General features: G+C 48.4%; 6 protein-coding genes across 6 annotated transcripts; 3 read left to right on the top strand and 3 right to left on the bottom strand.

Moving 5' to 3' along the window:
- Positions 1 to 844: 844 nt before the first annotated feature.
- On the top strand, positions 845 to 2592 carry N7489_001293 (uncharacterized protein; the record flags this gene model as incomplete). Its single annotated transcript, XM_056707048.1, has 6 exons — positions 845 to 859; positions 1064 to 1155; positions 1178 to 1214; positions 1263 to 1319; positions 1398 to 1653; positions 1754 to 2592. The coding sequence occupies 6 exons, from the start codon at positions 845 to 847 to the stop codon at positions 2590 to 2592; spliced, it is 1296 nt and encodes a 431-aa protein (XP_056571350.1).
- A 612-nt stretch (positions 2593 to 3204) lies between these two features.
- Positions 3205 to 7544, bottom strand: N7489_001294 (DEAD/DEAH box helicase; the record flags this gene model as incomplete). The annotated part of the gene is made up of 13 exons (XM_056707049.1): positions 3205 to 3504; positions 3562 to 3738; positions 3798 to 4831; positions 4895 to 5093; positions 5150 to 5237; positions 5298 to 5397; positions 5459 to 5616; positions 5664 to 5783; positions 5838 to 5919; positions 5971 to 6055; positions 6105 to 6125; positions 6178 to 6889; positions 6940 to 7544. 13 exons carry the CDS (start codon positions 7542 to 7544, stop codon positions 3205 to 3207), a joined length of 3681 nt encoding a protein of 1226 aa, XP_056571351.1.
- Positions 7545 to 9579: 2035 nt separating this feature from the next.
- Positions 9580 to 13027, top strand: N7489_001295 (uncharacterized protein; the record flags this gene model as incomplete). The annotated part of the gene is made up of 12 exons (XM_056707050.1): positions 9580 to 10197; positions 10250 to 10270; positions 10321 to 10405; positions 10463 to 10544; positions 10604 to 10723; positions 10795 to 10952; positions 11013 to 11112; positions 11188 to 11275; positions 11331 to 11508; positions 11563 to 12428; positions 12482 to 12658; positions 12728 to 13027. 12 exons carry the CDS (start codon positions 9580 to 9582, stop codon positions 13025 to 13027), a joined length of 2793 nt encoding a protein of 930 aa, XP_056571352.1.
- Positions 13028 to 13706: 679 nt separating this feature from the next.
- N7489_001296 (uncharacterized protein) lies at positions 13707 to 15071 on the top strand (the record flags this gene model as incomplete). The annotated part of the gene is made up of 1 exon (XM_056707051.1): positions 13707 to 15071. One exon carries the CDS (start codon positions 13707 to 13709, stop codon positions 15069 to 15071), a length of 1365 nt encoding a protein of 454 aa, XP_056571353.1.
- An 860-nt stretch (positions 15072 to 15931) lies between these two features.
- On the bottom strand, positions 15932 to 18744 carry N7489_001297 (uncharacterized protein; the record flags this gene model as incomplete). Its single annotated transcript, XM_056707052.1, has 3 exons — positions 15932 to 16797; positions 16852 to 18652; positions 18703 to 18744. 3 exons carry the CDS (start codon positions 18742 to 18744, stop codon positions 15932 to 15934), a joined length of 2709 nt encoding a protein of 902 aa, XP_056571354.1.
- A 1843-nt stretch (positions 18745 to 20587) lies between these two features.
- On the bottom strand, positions 20588 to 22342 carry N7489_001298 (uncharacterized protein; the record flags this gene model as incomplete). Its single annotated transcript, XM_056707053.1, has 3 exons — positions 20588 to 21745; positions 21866 to 22191; positions 22264 to 22342. The coding sequence occupies 3 exons, from the start codon at positions 22340 to 22342 to the stop codon at positions 20588 to 20590; spliced, it is 1563 nt and encodes a 520-aa protein (XP_056571355.1).
- Between the last annotated feature and the right edge of the window lie 292 nt (positions 22343 to 22634).

Consider the following 22634-nt stretch of genomic DNA (forward strand, 5'->3'; position numbering starts at 1 on the left):
GCTTAAATACAGAGTGGCCGTTTTCTATTATACCCATGATACCTGTTATACTCAAGGACGAATGGGGTGATATCAAATTGCCAATCTATAAATAGCGCAAGTCCTGTACAAATATCTCTTTTGTTTGGGAATCCTATATAGTTACCCTTTAGCCTTAGTACGTATAGTTTTTGACTGTATAAACTCAGTTAGCGTTATACAAGCAAATCACAGGTAGTCGTAACGAATGTTATTTTGTTCAACAAATGCACCTGTGCTAAAGATCTAGAATACAAGGAGACTCAAGACCTGAAGGGTAGATGTAGCCCGAACATCCCTCGTTATATAGCGTTATTTTTCAGAGCTTCTCCGATTGCACCAAAGATTTCATTGGAGCACACTTAAGCTAAAGAAATGGCCATGCCGATCACCAGGCCCACTCAGGGGTCTGTCCACCATACTCCGTACATACTTGGATGGTCTTGCCAAACCCCAGTCGGATCCCTCGTAGGATGTGAACCTTAGCTAGGTGCGTGCAGCTACACATCCATGCACTGCACGTGACAAACCTTGCCCCATTGCGAACTCGCGAAGTATAAAAGATATCATTCAGTATCGCATCCATGGATAGTTCCAAGGTTATACCTAGGTATGATTATGATATAGTAAGATATTTCAATTCTAAATAAATAAACTAATAAATCCTCAATTGGCCAATTGATTCGGTCAGACTGGATCAACTGCACACACATACTATGAATCTATATCAAGCGTCCACGGGTACCTATAAGGATTTATAACGACTAAGCGGTTACGACTAAGCGGCAAACGATTCAATCTTGGAAGCCTTGCCTCCAAATCACAAATGTCTCTCTACTCCGTATGTTTTCCTCGTTATCCGACACAGCGAGAATACCTCCTTGTACGCCAAAGTGTGCAGGGTTAGGCCGCCGAGTATCGAGGACAGCTACGGATACTCCAGCTCCAAGTTTCATTGTACTGTGATTCAAACAGCCAAGTATACCCCTCGCGTTAAACCCGGTCTTTAATCGTTCGATCCCATGCTAACATACTCGAAACACAGGTCGAGGCGCTCGAGCCAACCGGCGAGGGCGAATACTTGATCGTTCGAATCGAAGTTATTGCTACATACCTTCAGGGTATGGTATCTCTATGGTATCTCTTCAAAGATTAACAGTTTACACAAATTGGGCTATATGGAGACATCCATGATGGTAAGTCTCACATGGCGAAGGGCATTTGCTAATTGAATGGCCGAATAGGCTCTCAAGATGGATTCCGCAGACGTGCAGTTGGGTATTGAAATAGACGACGATGGGGTAAGTCAACGTCTCGGCGCTTTCCTCGCCGGCGCATTACGCACGTCAACCTAACGTTTGCTCTCGGCGTTCACATAGCTTGCTCGCATCTGCACCAACCCTGCCGTTCCATACGTGCTACCCTCTGTGGAAGACGATTTTGACGAGGACCCTCTGATTGAGTCCAGCTCTACCGGAGTGAAGCGCAAGCGTCACACTGCATCCCCACACGCGCAGGAGGATCAGTCTGCTGAGGACATAGGACCTTCCGCTTGGTACTTGACTGCTGCTCACTGGAACTCTGTGACCTTTACACGCGAATCTCCACCCGACGACCCTCGCCTGGCCCGCCTTGGTAAGTCTCCTTTTCATCCCATTCTCTGTTTGCTCCTATTCATCCCATCTTCTGTTTACTCCCAAATGATTGGATGAGAAACTTATTGGTCCGAATCTAGGGTCCGAAGTGTCTCGCCTTTCTCCACGCGCCAAACGTCAGCTTCTCAATTCGATGCCTCCTCTGGACACTGAGGAGCTACCTGATCCACCACGTGAAACGAACAACTTCAGCTCGCGCGTTTGGGAATCTTACCGCCCATCAAACCTCAACTTTATCATTTACGAAGACCCACCGGGTGAAGAGACACCCAATCCCAGCCCTATGGAGCAATCACTCAACCCTCTGGAAGAGGATAAAGAGAACATTTTCTCCACTCAGTCCGACTTGGAAAGCTCCGGTGACGAAGAAGAGAGCACCATGCCTAACCTCGCTTGGAATGAAGCTTCCACCGGCCCTCGCGACGCATTCGGTCTTCCGCTTCACCGTCAAATCTCCGATTTCGTCCCACCTCAGAACACCCCGCTCCCTGAGCCTCCCATGCGTCGTGGTCGACAGGTCCTGCGAACCCTTTGGGTTGATCAGACCCAAGTCCGCCAGGAGGATAATGGTCTGATCGACGACCAGCTGCTGGACCTCGAGGAGACTGAGGCGATGTACCGACGAGGACGAGCCAGAATCCGGTCTAACCGTTACCAAGTGCGTGCGGACACCCCATTTCACCCTCGTACCGGCTTCAATGATGTTCGCCGTGTCCTTTTCCAGCAACGTGAAGATCTTCCTACCACTGTCGAGCAGACCGAGGCCCGTCGCTCTGTGACTCCCGAGCAAAACGAAGGTACTCGCTCTGCCACTTTCGAGGAAAACGAGGAGGAGCACCAGCAAGGACAGCAGGTGCAACAGGAGAACGATCAGGAGAACGATCAGGAGAACGATCAGGAGCAGGAGCAGGAGCATTAATCTGGGAACATACAGCTTCTTGACCCGATGTTACCATTTGACAATGTTATGGCCTCGTTGATCTCCGCGCTATCTTGCGAACATCCTGACTTTGTTTTGCACAACTTGCAATCTTGAGGTTGTGTTCTTTCTTCAAATTTGCTCACGATTCACGGCGTGTATGAATAGTCTATCGATAGCCGATGAATCTTTGCTGTTATTTTCCAAAAGAATATGGTAGTACACCTTATCCTATTTGCATAAATTGAGTAAGCCTAATGCGATATTAGGAATTATCCATGTTGATCAGCAAAAAGCGGGCGTTGCTTCTGTTATTACCTAGGTACACTGAGTGTCCTGGAAAACATCCCTACCAGTAAAGTAAACGAGCATTTCAGCGCTCAAGCAGCTGATCTCAAACCCATCCTGCCATGTACAATGCTATGATGCATATGTTTCCTTTTTTTTTTGGGTGGTCTTTTTGGGACTTTCATTCTTTTTTTGGTGTCCTGCTATATCCCTCGGGACTGGTCGTCTGTTTTCGCTTCGTCTTCACTTCGTCTTCACTTCGTCTTTGCTTCGTCTTTGCTTCGTCTTTGCTTCGTCTGCTTCTTCCATGAAGATGGCAGCAAGCTAACTCCATTTCCTAGCAGCTTTTGCCTTGGACGTAGCTTTGGGGACCTTCGGCCTATTTTTCGACGGTAAATAGACCTGGAATCCTTTTTGGGGGTCATCATCGACTTCACCGAACATCTCCAGCAGTTCTCGGAGTGTGTTTCGGTCCGTGAGCACACTCTGGCTCATGACCTCGCTGATATCTTTGGCTTTCCTTTTCTGTGTACTATCCATCCAGTCGTCAATGGATCGTTTGATCATGAGCATGATACATTCGACATCGCGTTGTTGGCCAAGACGCCAAAGACGAAAGAATGCCTATCATTGCGGTTAGGAAACTGGGATCCCAAGCCCTTAATTCGCGCGTCCACCTACCTGGTCTTGGACAGCCTCGTTCCACCATAGGTCAACCAGGATACACTTGTTGGCCACGGAGAAATCAAGACCTAGACCACCAGTTTTAATCGAAGCAATCATGATCTTGTATTCAACGTTCGTCCGGAACCTGTCAAGGTGAATTTCTCGTGACCTGTTGGCCATTCGACCCGTAATCTGGTCAAGTGGAGTTAGATATGTTCTCTTTTGGTCAATAGTCGTGGGAAAAGAATTACCTCGGAGTAACTCCAGTGATTCTCTTCACACAGATATCGTAGAAGTCTGGCGCTGTTGACATACTGTGTGAAAATTACGATTTTGGCCGTGCTGTCTTCTTCGAACCACTTTTTGACTTGAGATGTGATTGCATCGAATTTGGAGCCTGGCATGCATCTCCCGAATGCCGCTATCCAATCTTGTCCCTTGTCAATTTCTTCCTCGTATGGAACGTCGCCCTCATTAGGACTTTCATCTTCCGCCTCGTCTGGGCTCTCCTCCTCGTTGCTCTCTTCACTAGAGGTTGGGTTTCTGTCGGCCAACAACCATTCTGTGAAAGTTAGACCGTTTTTCTTAGCCTTCCGGGGTTTCTTGGTTTGAGTTCCCTTGGCTGTTCTTGTATCTGGTGGTGCTGGTCGCTTTCGCTGGCTCGCCGGTCCAAGAGAAGAAGACTCAGTATCATCCAGTTGAGGTGTATCGAAGTCATCGTCATCATATATTCCGTAGAACGCAGCGGTCCTGATAGGAATTTCGCAACCGCGGCACCATCGAGCGACGCCATCGGTGTTCCCTTTGTCGTCAGCGAGCGCATCGAAACATTCTTCACAATAAAGGTGTTGGCAGTCCGTAATAATAGCCCTCGTTGGGAACCCGTCACAGCCAGGACAGAACCATGTCCGATTATCAAGCTCGTGGAATGCTCCATTAACAAATAATTCTTTGGTCATCTCCGTGAATTTTGAAACGAGCTCTTCGAAGTTCCCGCCTGGCCGTGGTCGAAGACTTTCGCTTGCTTCTCGAGATCTTAACGGAACCACAGGCATACTGGTCTGGTATTTCCCTGCAATACAGCATTTTGCAATTATGCTTGATGGGGATGGTTTTCCCGGACTCGTTTCATCCTTTACCCAACTCTTCAGCTTTGCATCTAGTGCGCGGTCGGAATTGCACACTCGCTTGAGGTAGTCTTCTGCGGTAAGTGGATGACTGGAGAACATCTGTAATTTCAGGATCATCGTCAAAATGCACTTCTTCTGCCCTTCCTTTCGAGTAACTGCACCATTCTTTTTAGCAGTGAATTCAATGTATTACAGCTTTAGACGGCTTGCAGGCTCACCATTGACTTTTGCGACGAACTTCTCCGCGATTGCGTGGTAGATCTGTCTTTCAACTGGGTAGAATTCAATTTTGACCTCCTTTAGATCAAACCTTTTGAGCTCGACGAGGGGTCTTCCCATGTGACGGCTCTCGTGGGTTTTGCGGTGGATGATGGCACGAAGCATGTTGATCAAACGCTCTCTAGCAACAGGCGTCCCCTAGATTGGCAAAAGATTACTACATGTGCATTTGGTTGAGAAATCATAGAACTTACGTCGTAATAGTTGTGCATGAAAACCTCGTAGGGTTCACTGTTGGGCACCTCGATAAATGCAAATAGAGCGTAAAGTTCGTCAACGCGGCTATGTTCCAACGTCAGCTTGAATTCCTTTTAGGATTTATCTAAACAGACTTGTACTCACTTGTGCAAAGGTGTTCCGGTTAAAGCCCATTTGTAGTTCCCGCTTAGAGCACGAACCGCAATCGACGTTCTGGTATTCCTGTTCCTGATCATGTGTCCTTCTATAGACTGTATTTAGTCACAGTTTCATTAGGTATATATTTCAAATCATGGTTCACTTACCATCAAGAATGATCCTGTGCCAGTTGATTTGATGGAAGACTCCTGCTTTCTCGTCATATTCTTGCTCCCACCATTCTTCGATAGCGGCATCAGTCTTGAGTCCAGGAGGCGGCTTTAGGATGGGATAGGAGGATGCTATTTCCGTGTACGTTGTCAACCTAGCAATTATTAGTAAATCTGTGGGGTGTCTGGTTGAAGCACTTACACAATGCCCTGTTGTGCGAGATAGTAGGCGAGATCATCGGTGTCCGAGCGTGAACCGGAGCAATACGCAACGACGCTACCGGCTGCCCTAGGCTCACAATGCTCGCAAATCTGCTTCATCCTGTGGAATTTAGTGTTAAACGATAATACTGGTATGACCGAAAGAAAAGCATACCAGGTGGATATCAAATTTCTCGGGGCGACAATAAGAGTCGGACCTTCTGGCTCAGATGGCACTTTTCGGTTCACGATGCATGCTAGAAATATTCAGCTGTGCCTCTCTACGGTAACCTTTTTCTTTCTCTTACCTAGGGCAGACAGAGTCTTGCCAAAGCCCATCACATCACATAGTAAGCCACCGTTTGGTTTGCTGGAAGTGGTCTCGCGTTTGCACTAGATTGATCAGTAAGTTCGAGGTTCAAAAGAAGAAATTCGAACTCACCATCCATGCGGCAGCCAGTACCTATTCTGAATGTCAGAATTGCATTTAATAAAAGTGAACGTGTAACACAAACCTGGTTTACCATAAGGGATGTTTTCAGCCCTCTCACCCTCCATTTTCCCTGCCCGTCCGACCTTGCTGATGGATTGAAAGTCCGCGTCGCTTCATTCAAAATAGATATGTCTGCACGCGCTCCGGCCTTTTCTGCAACTGGGATACTTGCAAGCATCTCTCTGAAAGCCTTTTGCTTGTTCTTTTCCGTCGAGACAAACCCAGGGGGTAGGGGACCCTTTACTGTTTGGTGGCCGTTGTCGTTACTGAAAATGCTCTGTATCTCTTTGTTGGACAATGCTGTGGGTGGACGGAGCTTCTTCTGTGCTCCTTTTGCGGAGGGTCCTTGCTCCGTTTGAGCCTCAGAATCGTCGGCCTGTTCACGTTTTCGAGCACCTTCCTTCGAAAGCAACTGAAGAAGACCAAGTCGTTTGGCCTTTTGGATCTTGAATTTTGACACTCTTGTAGCTGGTCGCTTTGCGGAAGCAGGCTGTTTGAAGCATGGCTCAGTTTGTGTTTGGGGCTGAGACTCTCTGGGTTGAGGCTGTCCTTCCAAGCCGGAAGAAATATTCTCGCCATCGGACCTCTCTTCCAATTCATTGGGGGCACAGAGCTTGTCATTCTTGACCTTTCTTCTTCGCTGTAGTTCTTCCTCCTTCCGTTTTTCAAACTCAATTTGTTGTTCGATGGAGGGGTTTTGCAGGCTTTGGAACTGTTTCTGGTATTCATTGAAACTAGGCCCGTTAGGTCACCATTGTCATGAGAATCTGTCCTTGACACTTACCCAGAAACATTATCCTCGTCTGGCTCAAGGAACGGATCGCTGATTCTTGGCGAGCTAGCGCCAGAGGTGTCGTCGTCCTGCACGAACAAACTTTCAACGGGTTGTTCAACAGACTCAATTGGCTTTTTTGCGGCCTTCCAGTGCTGGTAAATTGCCATCAATAATGCCGGGCCCGGAGTTGGACGTTTTGGAGTTGGTAAATCATCGTCTTCTTCTGTAAGGTCAATGACGAGACGGACTCGGTGAGCATGTTTGAACTCCTGCGGTTCCATTTTGATGTCTGGTTCCTGTTTGATTCCGGGTTCTTGTTTGATGGCCAACGGTGGCTTGAATTTGTCCCAGGTTTTGATTGCCTGGGCGTTCTCGTCGGGAAATTCTTTCTTGATTGGCGGACTATCCAATCCAGCCGAAAAGGGTTGGCTATTACCCAATTTCTGGACTGCTGGGTAGACTGGGTCTTGAGACACGTAGCTGATCCCATCAGTGGGTCTGAAAGTGAGACGGCCATCGCTCAGTTTGAATTGGGATCGATGCATTTCAGGAGCCCTGTTCTTGCTGGGTGCTTCCCTTTGCTGGGGGGATTGCATTTTGGTAGCGTCAGGCATGGCTGGAAGTAATAACGAGAGTATGGGAGTGGTAATTGAAGAATGAGCAAAAAAAGAGTATAAGCTCGTGTAAGCTCTGTTGCTGTAGAGAACACTTGTCGCAGCAGGAATGTGACGGAGTGATGAAGGATGAAAGGTGATGAAGAAGAGGAAAGCCTTTTATACCCTCAACCCCTAGGACTTGAGATAGAACATAGAGTGACGAATGAATCAGGTGGTGACTGGCTCAAGTTTGGTAGTGTAGTAATGACGGAATGGAGGAGAGATGGTGGATAAATGGTATAAAAGGAAGTGCAAGGCTTTCATAACCAGCTCCACTCGGGTCCAAGGTGCAACACAGGTAACGGAAGCAATCAGATGGTGACTGGACCGAGTTTGGTTATTGCAGACAACAGTGTAGCAACGGAGATATGAAGGAGGAGAGATAATGGACATATAGTGTGAAGGAAGCAAAAGCCCTTGTGACCGCAAATCCTGGGATTTGGAATAAAACATAGAAACGAAAGGAGTACAGAAAGTGGTGCAGCTTTGGTAAATATGGACGGCACTGTAGGAATGTGAAGGAGGAGAGACGAACGGTGCGGAAATGGCAGCCTTTTATAGCCACACTTAGGGTTTGAGATCGAAGGTGGTCTTTTTGGTAGTCTTTTCAATGGTATTTCCAATGATCTTTTTTGAGGTCTTTCTAGTAGTCTTTCAAACTGTACTGTTAATGTATTTCCTTAGATATGTTTTCGTTATATATTTCGCTATAGTTAGAAGGATAAGAATAATTAGCTGTCACAACCTCCATACATCACGTAGTTTTCATATCCAACCTTGTTATAGCTGTAGGTGCTCGAGATCTAGATGGTAGTTTTATATTAAAACCAAGCAATTGTAGCAATGATTATGAAAATGATATACTCATGTCCTGGTACATTGCTATTTTCCGCCGGGCAAAAAGCCTTCGTTTTACTCTTTTCACCACCGTTCTAAATATCTCCCTTACTCCCTTGTACCAAACCTCCGGGGTCCCTTGATCTCCATTGCTGCATTAAGTTCTTACTTCTTGGAGCCTCTTCATCCTACCTCCCTTCGTCCCCGATTTCTAATTCTACACACATACCAAGTTCCCTACTCAACCTTCTACTTGCCTCACTCCTGATCCATCCTACAGTTTTAACATAAGCACTTGCTTGCCTCTATTCTGTTTGTTCCACTAACATCTTCATTATCTTCACCATTCCTTACCTAGTACCTCTCTACTTTATGCTCACCTTCTCTTATTCATTCACCCTCTGTTCATTCACTCTATTTATCATACCTTCTCCATATGTGCCCCTTGATTCTTCGACTCTGTGATCTCCAACCCATTCTTTGTTTTAATCACTCTTTTCACCACCGTTCTAAATATCTCCCTCATACCAAACCTCCGGGGTCCCTTGCTCTCTATTGCTATATTGAGTTCTTACTTCTTCAGAGCCTCTTTATCCGATTACTTCCCTTCGTCCCCGATTTCTAATTCTGCACACATACCAAGTTCCCTACTCAACCTTCTACTTGCCTCACTCCTGATCCATCCTACAGTTTTAACATAAGCACTTGCTTGCCTCTATTCTATTTATTCCACTAACATCTTTATCATCTTCACCACTCCTCACCCAGTACCTCTCTACTTTATGCTCACCTCCTCTTATTCGTTCACCCTCTGTTCATTCACTCTATTCATCATACCTTCTCCATATATGCCCCGTGATTCTTCGACTCTGTGATCTCCCACCCATTCTTTGTTTTAACCACTCTTTTCACCACCGTTCCACATACCTCCCTCATAGCAACCCTCGGGGTCCCTCCTTTGCTCTGCATTGCTGCATTGAGATCTTGCTTCTTCAGAGCCTCTTCACCCAACTGGTTCCCTTCGTCCTCGATTTCTAATTCCACACACATACACAGTTCTCTACTCAACCTTGTTCACTCAACTTTGTTCACTCAACCTTTCACTTGCCTCACCCCTGATACATCCTGCAGCTTCAACATGCAAAGTCGAGTCAAAATGGATCGACCAACTCAAAATTTTATGGACCTCCTCGAGGAGGTACCACACGAGACCCCAGGTGCTGTCAATGACGTGCAGGTAGAATCCGAGTCAGCGGATTTGCCCGAGAAATCTGAGGAGCACTCGCCGGATGGACCAGACTTGGAAGAGAGGTCTGATGATGACGCACACTCTGGTGATGACGAGAGCTTTTCTGCCAACACTGAAGGCTCTTCTGGCGAGGAGTTTGAGGCCACAGAAAATTCCGACAACGACAGCGACTGGTCGCTACAGGAAACAAAGATGGGGTCCTCAAGCAAGCCCACCAAGCGAAGACAGAAGGAGAAACCCTCAACCTCATCAAGCTTGAATGAGACAGTCAAGTCTCTGATGAAATGCGACATACTGAGCGCGAATGCAAATGATATGCAGCAATTTGCCCCTGTGTCCACGCTTGCGGACAAAACGAAAGCACTCGCGGAGGACGTCGCAAAGCTCTCGATTGATGACCAACCGCAGGCTAAGAAGGACGCTGCTGCACTAATTGAGGCCTCGAAGAAGTTCCATCCTTCAGCCAAAATCGTCGACATGAACTGGAAAGTTCATGGTCTGAAGACGTTGCTGAAACACCATCAGGTACGAGATCTATCAAACTCATTTTGTGATACTTAACTAATAGCTGAAAAAGCTCAAGGCCGCTGCTTGGATGGTAAGCTTGGGACTCAAGATATTATGGTGCCATATTTCTGACCTGCATAGTTCAATCGCGAACGCTCAGAGGTGGAGCCTAATGGAGGCTTGCTCTGCGACGAGATGGGCCTGGGGAAAACACTTACAGTCCTCGGTAAAAATGAAAAACATACGGCCATCCCACAAAGTCAGAAGCTTACCTTTTTATAAGCAATTGTCGCACATGAAAGGACCTTATCTCGTCAAAAAGCCCCGACGCTGGTCATTGTTCCCAGGAGCTTGGTTACACAGTGGTATGTCTCAGTTGTCGACTCAATAATAACGGATGTGTTCATTAAGTCGACTGTTATAGGCTTGAACAAATCAGTCTGCATTGTGGGGAAAAGATAAGCAAAGAGGTTCTCGAGCATTACGCCGGTGCACGAACGGGCCAGCGTGATATTGTGAAGGTGATGCGAAAAAAGCTTATCGTGTAAGGCAAATTCCAATTGAGCTGGTTACTAACCATATGTAACATCCATGGACTGCTTGCTGACCTTATAGGATTACCACATATGAGGAGGTCTGCGGTTCGCATCCGAAGTTGAAGCCTCCAGTAACGCTCAAGTCTCCTGAAGAGATTGAGGCCTGGAAAGAAAAGGAATACAAACGAAAAGCTGGACCTTTCCATAAGGTTGACTGGCACCGGATCATCCTTGATGGTGTGCACATGGCATTGCTACGAACGCATTCATTCCTATTGATACTAACTCGGCTCGCAGAAGCTCATGTGATTAAAAACAAAGATTGCGCGACCTCTATCGCCGTTCGAGCCTTGCGCGGCAAATTCAAATGGGCTGTCAGCGGGACACCCTTGCACAAGTAAGCACCAGCTCCTAAACATATAGCAAGCTTCAGAATCATCCTGAAATCCTTCGTGCTGACTATATGTTCTAGTGGCGTGGAAGAACTTTACCCATATCTGCATTTCATCTTTACATTGGAAAGGATGGAATACGAGACTTTCTCGAAAAAATACTCCAACGTCAGTCTCACGGGTCGTTTATTCTCCTTGAAATACGGACTAACCTTCTGCTTAGGGGTTTGATAAAGTCCTTGAAACCGTCCTGCACCACAGTACATACAGCACTCGGATACTTGGCAAGCCGATCGTCACGCTCCCAGGAATCAAAAATCGAGTGGTCGAGCTCGAACTTTGCGAAGCTGAAAAGCTTCTTTACAGGGAGATCCAGGATCTTGGCATTGCAATGATCAATGGTAGGTCTGGCAATACCAGCAATGAGGTGACTCCGCGCTAACGCAGCCCACTAGGGCTGGCTGATACGAAAGAAAAGCAAAACAAATGCGTCTTCGCCGTGATAACTATTCTGAGAATGTTCGTGAGCCACCCACTCCTCGCCGAAAAGACTCTCGAAACCGTGCTCAATCGACGTGTGATCGAAGAGCTTAAAGCGATGGCACAAGCAGAATGTGTGGCCGAAACTCCATCAGGAATCATCATAGATTTGATCCTCGCTGTCGGAGGCAAGGGTGCTTCCCGGCCAAGGCCTCCAGGGGACTTTCCCAAGCTCCTTAAATTATTTCACGATCATCTCATGCACATCCATCAACAAGATGGACCGTTTGAAAGATTTCTGCGTATGAATTGCCCTCGTTGCGAGAAACACGTAACGGAAGAGGAGGCATTCGTTGTTACCTCTTGTCTACACGTTTACTGCAAAGGCTGCTTTGACGAACTCACCGACCAAGATGAAAAAACCGACACCGTCACCCGCATCTGCACCTCATGCAAAGCACCCATCCAGGAGGCCGGATACTCTGGCGATTCTCCAAAAGATTCCCCAAAGAAAAGCTCACCAAAGAAGAGAAAGCAGTCCAAGCCGAAGGAAAAGGGCAAGGACGTCTGCAAAAAGCGCCCACAAAAGTCATTCAAAAAGCAAGTACTACTGAGAGATCCATCAGATGATGAGTGGGATGAGCCCAGTGAGGAAGAAGGTGATTGGATTTCGCGTGTCGGGGATCGTATGCCATCGGCAAAGATCACAGCCGTTCGGGGTCTCGTCTCAGATTGGGTGAAAGAGGACGAGGAAGCCAAGATTGTCATCTTCGTTCAGTTCCTGAAGACCGTCCAACTTCTTCAGTTAATGTGCGAGAAGGAGGGCTGGAAATACGCAGTCGTACGTTAGAATTAGGAGAGCACCGAGTCACGAAACTAACGATGTCAATCCAGATTACAGGGAAGGTATCCCCCATCTCGCGTGACAAACAGATTGAACAATTCAGCAAGGAAAAGGACATCAAGGTCATGATTTCCTCCCTCAGGACTGGCGGCGTTGGTCTCAATTTGACTATGGCTAACAAGTGCATCCTCATGGATCCTTGGTGGAATGAAGCTATCCAGAACCAGGTAAGGGAGTCAGATTCCGGATTTCAGAGGGATTGAAAGACCATTGGCAAGCTAACAATAAGTTGCTAGGCCTACTGTCGGCTGTATCGCATTGGACAACCACGTCCAGTGGAATACGTCCAAGTTGTGGCAAAAGTATCCATTGACTTGTGGATGATGAGGCTGCAGAAGGAAAAAACCCGCAACATCGATCGCCTGTTCAGCAAGGAGGCACTAAAGGAGATACTCGGTGTCTCCGAGGACGTCCGCGAAGAGCCCAATGGTGGTTTTTCAATACTCACTGGAAAGGGAAACAAGCATGCCCAGACCTGGACACAGGTCGTGGAATCAGGGATTCTTGACGAGGTGGATCCTTCCGAGGAGGATTAGGGGGCTACCTTAGGGGGCTACCTTAGGGGGCTACCTGGTGGGTGAAGAAGAAAAGCAAAAAAAAAAAAAAAAAAAAAAAAAAAAAAAACCAGGGAAGAAGACAGAAAGGGCGCAGAACGATGGATTCAAGCAGTGATTTGCCTCAGCTGCGAAGGAGGTTTATTCTTATGATGGTTGCGCTACCCAGATGGGTTGGCTGGCAGGCATATACACTCATTTGACATGCGGTACTCAGGTCTGTCATTACAGTCAATCCAGCATAATCTCAGTCTACCAAATTCCTTCGATGTGTGCTATGCTCAACATTGTGATCGTACAGGTCTCGCATAAGTCTATTTGGTCATTTTAGCAGCCTTTTTGGTAGTCTTAAGGTCAGATGTCTTCTAAGATATCCCTATATAGATTGTCTTCCCTTATCTAAGCTTATGCCCGGCTACGGTACTATCTGAGCAATGGATTCTACCTCATCCTGGGCTATTCAGTTCTGTAGTATTCAGTATATCACTTGCGTGGCCTGTAGATGAAACGCCAGGGTTCCGCATCTCGGGCGGCGGTTTATCCGAGTGAACAAAAACACCCGACTCTTCTGCAAATTCCAGAGAATTGAAATATTCAACGTGTAAACAGTTCGAAGAATTCATATATCCGACTGTCTGTGCCCCCAGGAAGCATCGCATCGATGGCGGTTCCACAGCAGCCAAGGGCTCACTTCCTGATGTTTAGACTAGTCGCGCGGTCGCGACCAAGAATCATAAAACCCGCAAGCTTCACTGCATCCTTTGCAACATCACCGTTCGATATTCCGGGTGCCGATAAAGCCGCCCTCAGTCCAATCCACGCCTCCGTTTACACCTCGATCCGCCGGCCCGTCCCACCCATGCCCCACTCACCGGTGACCGTGAAGATCCAAGGGCCCAACGAGGAAGCCGGGCCCGACCATGAATCCCATCTTCAAGACCAGCTGCAATCCATACAGAGCGACACAAAGTATCTCCGTCTTGATGAAGACACTCCCTCCGACAAGGAGTGGACACTCCTAAGTGCTCATTTCTCCCGCGTGGAGAATCTCGAGCTTGACAGTGGGTTCAACGAAGACCTCAACGATAAACATATTCCACAACACTGGCCCCTTCGGCGCCTCGAGCTACGGTCAGCATGTGGCCAGCTCGTGCAGAGTCCCTTCATCCTCCAGGGGCGAGTCTCTCATCTGAGTCTGCTTCTCACTGGTGGGCTTCGCTTCGCCGGCTCAACGAATTCGGAGCTGTTGCGCGAACACAAGGAACAAGTGGAACGTGGAGAAATAGAAGCGGAATATATTACGCACAATCAGGGAACGCCGGAGGAGAAACGGCTCCAAGTGATTTATATGCCGAGTCTAGTCTGCAGGCATATGAACAAGCTCCACTCAGGTCTTGACGGAAAGTCAGACCCCGAGGACGTATCCAGTCCGGATCAGATCAACCTGCACACACTGGAGATCTTCGAGAACGATGCGATTGATACCTTCTGTCGTCTGACGATGGATCAGCCCCATTTAGTGAATAACCTCCAAACACTCCGTATCCGCTCTACGAGCGGGTTAGATTTTATCTATCTCGATGAGGGACTATTCCGGTTCATACTGCCGCAGTTGGTTAATTTGAAGACGCTGAACTTGACGGTTGGTGATGTATTCAACAATCCATCATATCTTCCCACCCTACACGAGATCCTCCCACCCAACCTGACAACCCTATTCTTCCGTGGTCCGGCTTCTTTGTGTCAATCCGAGCACTGGTCCGGCTGGCTACGTGCATTTGAATCGAAGGAATTTCTGCCGCAATTACAGCGTCTCGCTTTTGTCCTTGACTTGCATCATGAAGAAAAGGAAGGTTGGTCTCGGAAGCGCGTGGTTCCTGCGCCTGCAAATGTCCTCTACCAGGCTCGCGTCGCCTGCGAGGATATCTATGGCACTGTCAAGAGGCGTGGAGTCAGCATTGTGGAGATGCCTGCCGAGCCTGAAGCTGAGAACGATCTGTTTGAACCTGTAGATGATCGCTGGTGATTGGTGGTTTACCTAGTAGTAGTATGATGCTGATCTCCTCTCTTATGATACCCTCCCCTCATGTACTTATAGCAATTCAAACTCGTCTGCGAATTTACTACTCGATAGTCTACAGATCTGTAATTGGCATTTGCGCCATACCTTAGTCTTGAAGCGTTGAATGCCATGAGAGTACGCGATGGTTGACGTCCTCTACTGCACAAAGACCAGCCACCCCTCCACCTACAGCCACAAATATATTCCATCTTCAGCGGGACTCTCAATCCATTCTCACCAAAATGCAGCAGCCCATTCATGGAAACATGACCAGATTACCCGGGTATGTGTTGAGGGATGCCGAGATAAGCTAAAGAGACGCCCTTTTCTACGTTTAGTTGGACGAGGGCTAAGAGTAAGAAGAGATAACAGAGGAAAAATAATCCATATCATTCACAGCCCTAACGAAAAGTGGCCGGGTGAATATAATACATCATGCAATAAATACTACAAAACAAGCATCGTATAAAGCATGGTCAAAATTTCCAATTTGGTGGAAAAGAACCTCGCAACATACATCATCGAATGAAGCGTGGAAAAGCACCGAGTAATTACTTTAAAGATTATAGAAAAGGAAAGCGAAAGGCCCAGGAGTTGTAGAAGCTCCAGACCAATCTTAGATGGACAAACATAAGAAAATGCCCGGGGTAGAGCCAGCCAGTCACATGGACTAACCGGCTGGGTATCACAGAATAGACCGGGTCAGTGATGGCATGTCTATATGCAAGGCATATCAACAGGGTGCATTCACCTGCCGGTGAGACAGATCATCGACTAGAACGCGAACGGAAACTAGGTCGAGGTCGAACATGTAAAGAAAGTGTTTAGTAAGCAACCTTCTCCTCGTAGATGGGGGGCTGGCCCTTCTCCACGTTCCACTGGATCTTGCACTTCTCGTCGAGATAGGCGTCCTCGTCCGTGATAGGGATGACACGCGAGGTGTGTGCGACTTCCTGGGAGCTGACTCCGATAGGGTCGCGGGGAACCCAGAGAAGAGGGGCCTGCGAGGTGATGGCCGGGTGGCAGTAGGCGTCACGCTCGACCTCGGCGGAGTAAGTGGGGATCTCAGAGGAGCTGGGAACTAGCTTGCGCATCTGGTGGTAGTTGTGGTACAGGTCCGGGCGGAGGAACTTGGTGAACATGTTCGGCTTAGGTGCTGGCGATGAGGTACCGGTGAGACCCTTCTCGGCAGAGTCGACGTTGCCGAGGCCGTTGTCCACGTTGGCGACGCCGCTGTCGCGGGGTGCCGGGATGGATCCGCTGGCGCCGGTCAGGTCGTCGGTCTTGGACTTCTCGTTCATAGTATCGACGTTGGCCTTCTCGGCAGCGAGCAGAGCCTCCTCCTCGGCCTCGAGGTTCTTGGGCAAGAAGTTGAGAAGGGGCTCCATGGCAGCGTTCATCGCGAGGTGGAACAGAATGACAAAGACCAAGAAGATGATCATCAGGATCAGGGGACCGAGCGCCATTCTGTTGGCACCGGAGCCAATGGCGAACAGACCAATCAGACAAACGATGGACAGGTAACAGCCAACAGTGAGCTGTTGCAGACCACGAGTGTAGCATCTACCCTGGGTGTCGATGGTTGCGTTGGACACGTACAACAGGTTGTACCGGTAGGCGAAGTAGAACAAGTAAAGACCGATGGTGCCGAAGCCCATCACAAGCGGCGCAATGCAAGAGTAGACGATTGCTATTAAAAAAGTTAGTATCATAATCAAACAAATAGGCTATGGGTTTGACGTACCAACAACGACCAACAACGTGAATGTAGGGTAGACAGTTCCCCATCCGAGACCAGCCAAGCTCGACCAACGAGTGTACATCTTGCGAGGGGTGCTGTCCAGCAACTTGCCGAGGACTTTGCCGAGGATCAGGCCAACAATCTGGAGAAGAGCACCGGCGCTGAAAGACAGTCCCTGTAGGATGATGTAGGAGACGTAGAAGTTGGACGCGGTAGGGATCTTCTCGGCCAACAGAGAGGCGGCCGAGGAGGGTTTTTCAATGATATCACTGACGACACTGGTGGCCGATGAGGCAACGGTAACCACTAAGAAGACCTGAACAACCTGGAAAGCGAAGAACCAGTTCTGGACAGTCAATTCAACGACGGGGGTACTAGGAGCACCACCCAACTTGGCCATCAGGCGGAGGATGATAGGCACCAGCGCCATGAGGACAGCCATCAAGACAGTGGGCAGAAGACCGGTAATAACACCCTTGATCCACGACGGAACGCTGTCGATGAACTTCAGGAAAGGAACGATATCAGTCAAAGAGTCAATGTTGGAGATGGCACCAACAACTGCAGTAGGGATGGCCCAGAAGATGATCATGGCGCACACAAAGGCCATGGTAGCAGCGTAACGACCGAGGCGTTCCCACCACTTAATGCGGAGGTTGGACCAGATAACCTGAGTAGGGTCTAAACCAATGTAGCGAGGGCTCATGTGCAGGGGGAGGTTGTGGGCCACAGACTGGAAGGAAGCCTGGGCATCAGACTGGTTGTAGAACTCGACAAAGACAGAGGAGACTAGCTTGGTTTCCCCAGCACGGTGCTTGGCCTGCAACTCCTCGATCTCGGGAGACAGACGCTCGATTTCCGCACGCGCCCAATTGATAGTGTCAACCTTCTTGCCAATAAGCATCTTGAGACGGTGGGTGGGACGGTTCTTAGCCTCCACCCAACGAGCAGCGACGGAGCCAGACTCATCATCAAACTGGCCATCGCCAATGTCAGTCTCGGGGTTCTCAGCCGAGCCCTGCTTCTTAAGAGCCTTGCTGCGCGCCTTGTTAGCAAGCATAATCAGCTTGGTCTCGGCACCCTCGAGCTTCATCGCAGCAGCATCGCGCTCCTTGACCTTCTCTTCAAGTTCCTTGGTGTCAGTTGCGATCCAGACATTCTTGACCTTGTCGCGGCCGAACATTGTGTGAAGCTTATCCTTGTTCAGGAGGTCATCAGTAACGGTCGTAAACAAGACGGTGCGAGATGAGATGCGGCTAGCGTAGGCGGGTGAGAAAAGATACGCCTGGCGCAGGTTAATATAGAACAGGTGCTCGCGAGTAATCATGAAGAAGATGAAGCCGACGAAGATCCAGGCGACGAAGCAATGCGCGTAGTAACGACCGTATTGAGTGTCGGTGATATTCGAAATGCTCAGCATGTTCAGTTGCTTCTTTCCACCACCAGCTGTGGCATTGACGGGCCACAAAATGGGGAAAGTGATACAGCAGCCCACGAATAGCATGACGGAGCACAGTTTGAGGAAACGAAGCATAAGGTAGGCGTCCATCGAGTGATGCTGCAGGACGTAGGTATCGGGTAGCTGGTACATGGCCTGGATCCAGTTCCAGAATCCGGTCGGAGAGTCGGGGGTGCGTTGCCAGGGACGGAGGTATCCAATGTAGGTTCGGGGCATGTACATTCTGCGGTTGCTCTTACGCAGGATGATGAAGAGCAACACCATCACAACGAAGGAGATGAGGGCGGGGATTAGGACGGCGAGCAGACCGGACAGTGTCGGCGAGCTGTCCTGCGGTTTCTCGCTCTAGTATAGTTAGTAAAGAACCATCTACCTAGAAGTGCAACAGAGCTTACCGCCTCCCTGGCGACCCGCCAGTGAACGGCATCGTTGCCCATTGTGAAGGTATTCGCAATGGTATCAAAAGGTCCAAAATGCAATTAAAATCACGCGTGTAAAGAGTCGGGGAGGGGAAGGATTTAAGTCTCCCCAAATGTGTGAGAAAAATAATGGAAGAAAAACCCGTGGACGAGAGAAGCTTAAAGTTTGGGTAAGGACCCATGGACAGCAGGGAGAAGAGGGGCTAAGATCTGCGATCTACCAATGTAATTGGATCATCTTAGATTATGTTTTCGAGTTATTTTGGTGATTTCGCTATTTTATTATTTTAATAATTCTTTTCCTCGTTTTTCTCCTGCAATTGAACCTAAATATCACATCTAGCGCCAGTCCATCCATGGGTGGTAAGTGGTCCATCCAAACTTTTTCCCACAATGGTTGAGATGCGACCAAAGATCCATCCTCTCGTTCGTCGTAATCGAATGACCCCGTGGCCCCATTCTGTGGCTGAATCATATGGGATGGGTTCTTTTTAAACCATGGATTTAATTAAATTTTCCCTTCACGGAGAAGTCCGCCACAAAACCTCAGCCACATCTCTCTGTTGTACAACCTAAATGAGCTACCGTAGGTACTTCGATGACGATCATGACGCTCAGTTAATAGGGGTGGTTATCAATTATGCTACTGCGCAAGGGATGCTGTGAGACAAACAAACTTCTCGGAAATACTTCGTACACTGTATAGAATCCTCAGTCGCACATATTCAGAATTGGAGCAAGTCCCAAAGAATTTATCTGTCCGCCCTTAGAGAATCCAGGGGTATGTTATTTGAGTCTCCACCCGATCAGAGTCACGAAGCACATGGGTTATCTTTTGTGTTGGTGTTTAGGGGAGGTTTTTTTTGCTTTTTTTGCTTTTTCACTTTTTGCTTTGTTTACTCGTATCGGCTATTAACATCATTACGGTCTGTCGTGTTATTGCATGCCCAGGTGCCAATTCCCGCTCGGTCATGAAGCGATCGTCAAATTATAATCTCATATCTGAGCTGGATCCAATACGTAACTCTTGGTAGATCGGGATTTGTCGCCACAGAGAGCGCTAAGACCAAGTGGGTTGCACTATTGATTGACCCAGATCTTTGTGTTTAGTGGAGCCAAGATTGGCATGAAACCCCCTTCGCGAGTCGAATTTAGTAGTACGGTAGTTAGCAAAGTTAGCGAGCCGGTTGGCACTCTCACAACTTGAAACCTCAGCTACGCCCCTGGACAACAACGAGCTGCATTTACTACGCCGTAAGAACACTGCATCGCATTTTAATACGAAAATTAGTTACAAAATAAATGATAGCGATCAAGTACTGCAATGATATAGTTGTACCTACAACGTACGTTGCAACGTTAGAGTCACAGCCCAGCGAATTACATAACGATCGATCTCACAAGTCGCGGTGGACACGGAGTAGATAGATATGGTGACGCGATAAGTCGACGGTTGGTACACACTGTATTTGGTTTAGCGTCGGGTCGGTTTTGCTGTGGAGATACCTCGGCGTTACGCATGCGCTTGGGACTCATGGAGACCCGATTTTCCTTTGCCAAGTGTGGCAACATCTGAAGAATTTTATTTTTCATTTTTTATTTTTCATCTACATCGATATACTACCTACCATGCAGAGAATATCAAATTGTCTGGAAATCTGGAACTGAGGGGCAAGAGCCCTGGAGCTTCCAAGGTTCCCCTTAGTCTCCACTGCGGTGAACTCAATGACGCTTAGACTTATCCTGGTTCCCGGGTCCTCCAGGACTGCCAAGATAATTCAACCGTACCTGAGTTGTGTGTTGATATCATAGTTGTAGGTACTCCGTAGTAGCTGGGTTGAGGTGACGTTAAAAAAGAATTTCATTGAGGACTTTGTGAACTACTTCGAAGCTCTTCTTCAAATGCAGCGACCCCACGAATAGGTGTCTGAAAAGATAAGAAACTCATTAGAATCTCATTGAACTGGAATTGGAGGTCAGGCCGTAGCCGTTTGTGCGCCTTGACCAGCTCGCCAGTGGACCATCCACGTTCGGGGTCTTGTAAATCAAAATCGTATCCTTCCTCCAGCAGTAACCACAGAAGGGTTTCGCAAGCTGGATCCCGATCGAGATGGTGCTGTTTCGCCGTGGTAGATAAAAAGTAAAGGAACCGGTCAGTCTTACTTGGGGACTCCTGGAAATCCCAAAGTGCAGCCGTAATATAAATGAGCGCCGCTGTTCGGGTGACTTCTTGGGTATGCGCACCGCGAACCACATATACACGTGACTCGTGCGGGACTTGGGAGGGCCGCGGTCCACTAGACAGCAAGGAAAATAGAGGACTTTCCATCTGGAAAACCTTGAACCTATGTGGTGCTTGGAGGAGGTATTCGGGGGAGCTGTGTTGCCGCATGAGGTCTTCAGCTCCGCGCAGAAAAGTGAGCAGCCATTGCTGCTCAGTCAAACTGATCTCGGGGCCTTCTGGCATCATCAGGTATCGGATGTAGTGGATAAATACTTCCACGGGCCTATTGGTTCCGGTTCGCGGCCGCATGACCTGGACAGCACGGTCAATATATACCTGGGCCAGTTGCTTGCTCCCGAAACGCCCTTCATGCAAGGCCATTCCACCCAAGGCCATTGCAAGATCATCCGCCTTGACTAGCGCCGAGCCTGAGGTAGCGTCATCGATGAGTTTCGTAGCTTCACCAACATGGCGTTGAATTTCGGTGCTGTCAGAGATGCCGTACAGTTGTGCCTTCCACCGCGCACAGTATGACAGGACTACTGCCTTGAACGAAAGAGGGTTTCCCATAGCAGTACGGAAAATCTGGTTTTTCACGTGAAGGTTCTGTCCGGACCAGTATGACAACTTGTTCCTCCAATAGTCAGCCAATTCAACATCCATACTGTCGTATTCGATTGGGAGACTGGCGAACGGATCCCTTCGCGAAGCATCGAGTATAGTGATTGGCGAGCCAATGTTTGGTAGCACGGGGGTGTAAGGTTGCGGTTTCATATTTGAGAATCTGATTTGAAGCTTCGACGCACCATAGCATTAGCATCTAGATCCATGATCATTTGCAGCTAAGCCTACACCTAGATAGTCCAGCCTTGGCTGTGGCCTAGACACTTGACTAGAGGAAAGGGATTCCCATACCGAAGTTTCCTTGTTGGAATAGTCTTGTGCAGCTGTCGAGGGCGTTTCCAATCGACTCTGTTCGGCAGCTCCTGCCTCTTTCTTTGCCGGACATGAGGTGTAATCTGGGATGTGGTCTCTGGGAGGTGTCGCATGTGACATTTTGCGCTGTTTCCTTTTTTCCTGTACATGGTGGCGCATAACATGAGCGCGCTTTTCTTTGGATGACGAGTTCTGATCAACAAAGTAGAAGTGTTGGTTCTTGGGAGGTTTGTTTGTCGATTCGGCGGCGCGCCGTCGCCTTCCGGGTTTGGCAGTTTGATGGCCTTGGCCAGAGGCAGATGGTGCTGTATGTAAACATTTAGCTGATTTGTGCATGCAAGTTGAGAGGTTAGCTCCTCAAGGCGGGGGGCGGGTACCCGATGCATCCGTGTCAGACGGGCCGACACCACTGGGCCTGGTCAGTGTCGTCACTAACCGTTGTTCGTTCTCGGACATGTCGAGCTGCGAACACATAGATATCCTTTGTCAACACGAAAAGGTAATCAAAACTGCATAATCAGCCGATGGTCACCAAGATTCCTCCAGCCAAGGACTCGGGATTTGGGAGAAACCATCGCAAGACACACAAGTCCTATGTGATGATAGTGTCAGAGGATCCCGGAGAATGTGCGGAAGAAAGGAGGGTCGCGCTAGCACAGAAACAGTCTAACTTACGAGGCAATACCAGAGGGGGAATTATATTTCCCGGGAGGGAATAAGGGTTCAAATGCTTCGAGTGCGGGCACCC

Source organism: Penicillium chrysogenum (genome assembly GCF_028827035.1).
Source record: "Penicillium chrysogenum strain IBT 35668 chromosome Unknown utg000001l_segment0_segment0, whole genome shotgun sequence".
Lineage (NCBI taxonomy): Eukaryota > Fungi > Ascomycota > Eurotiomycetes > Eurotiales > Aspergillaceae > Penicillium > Penicillium chrysogenum.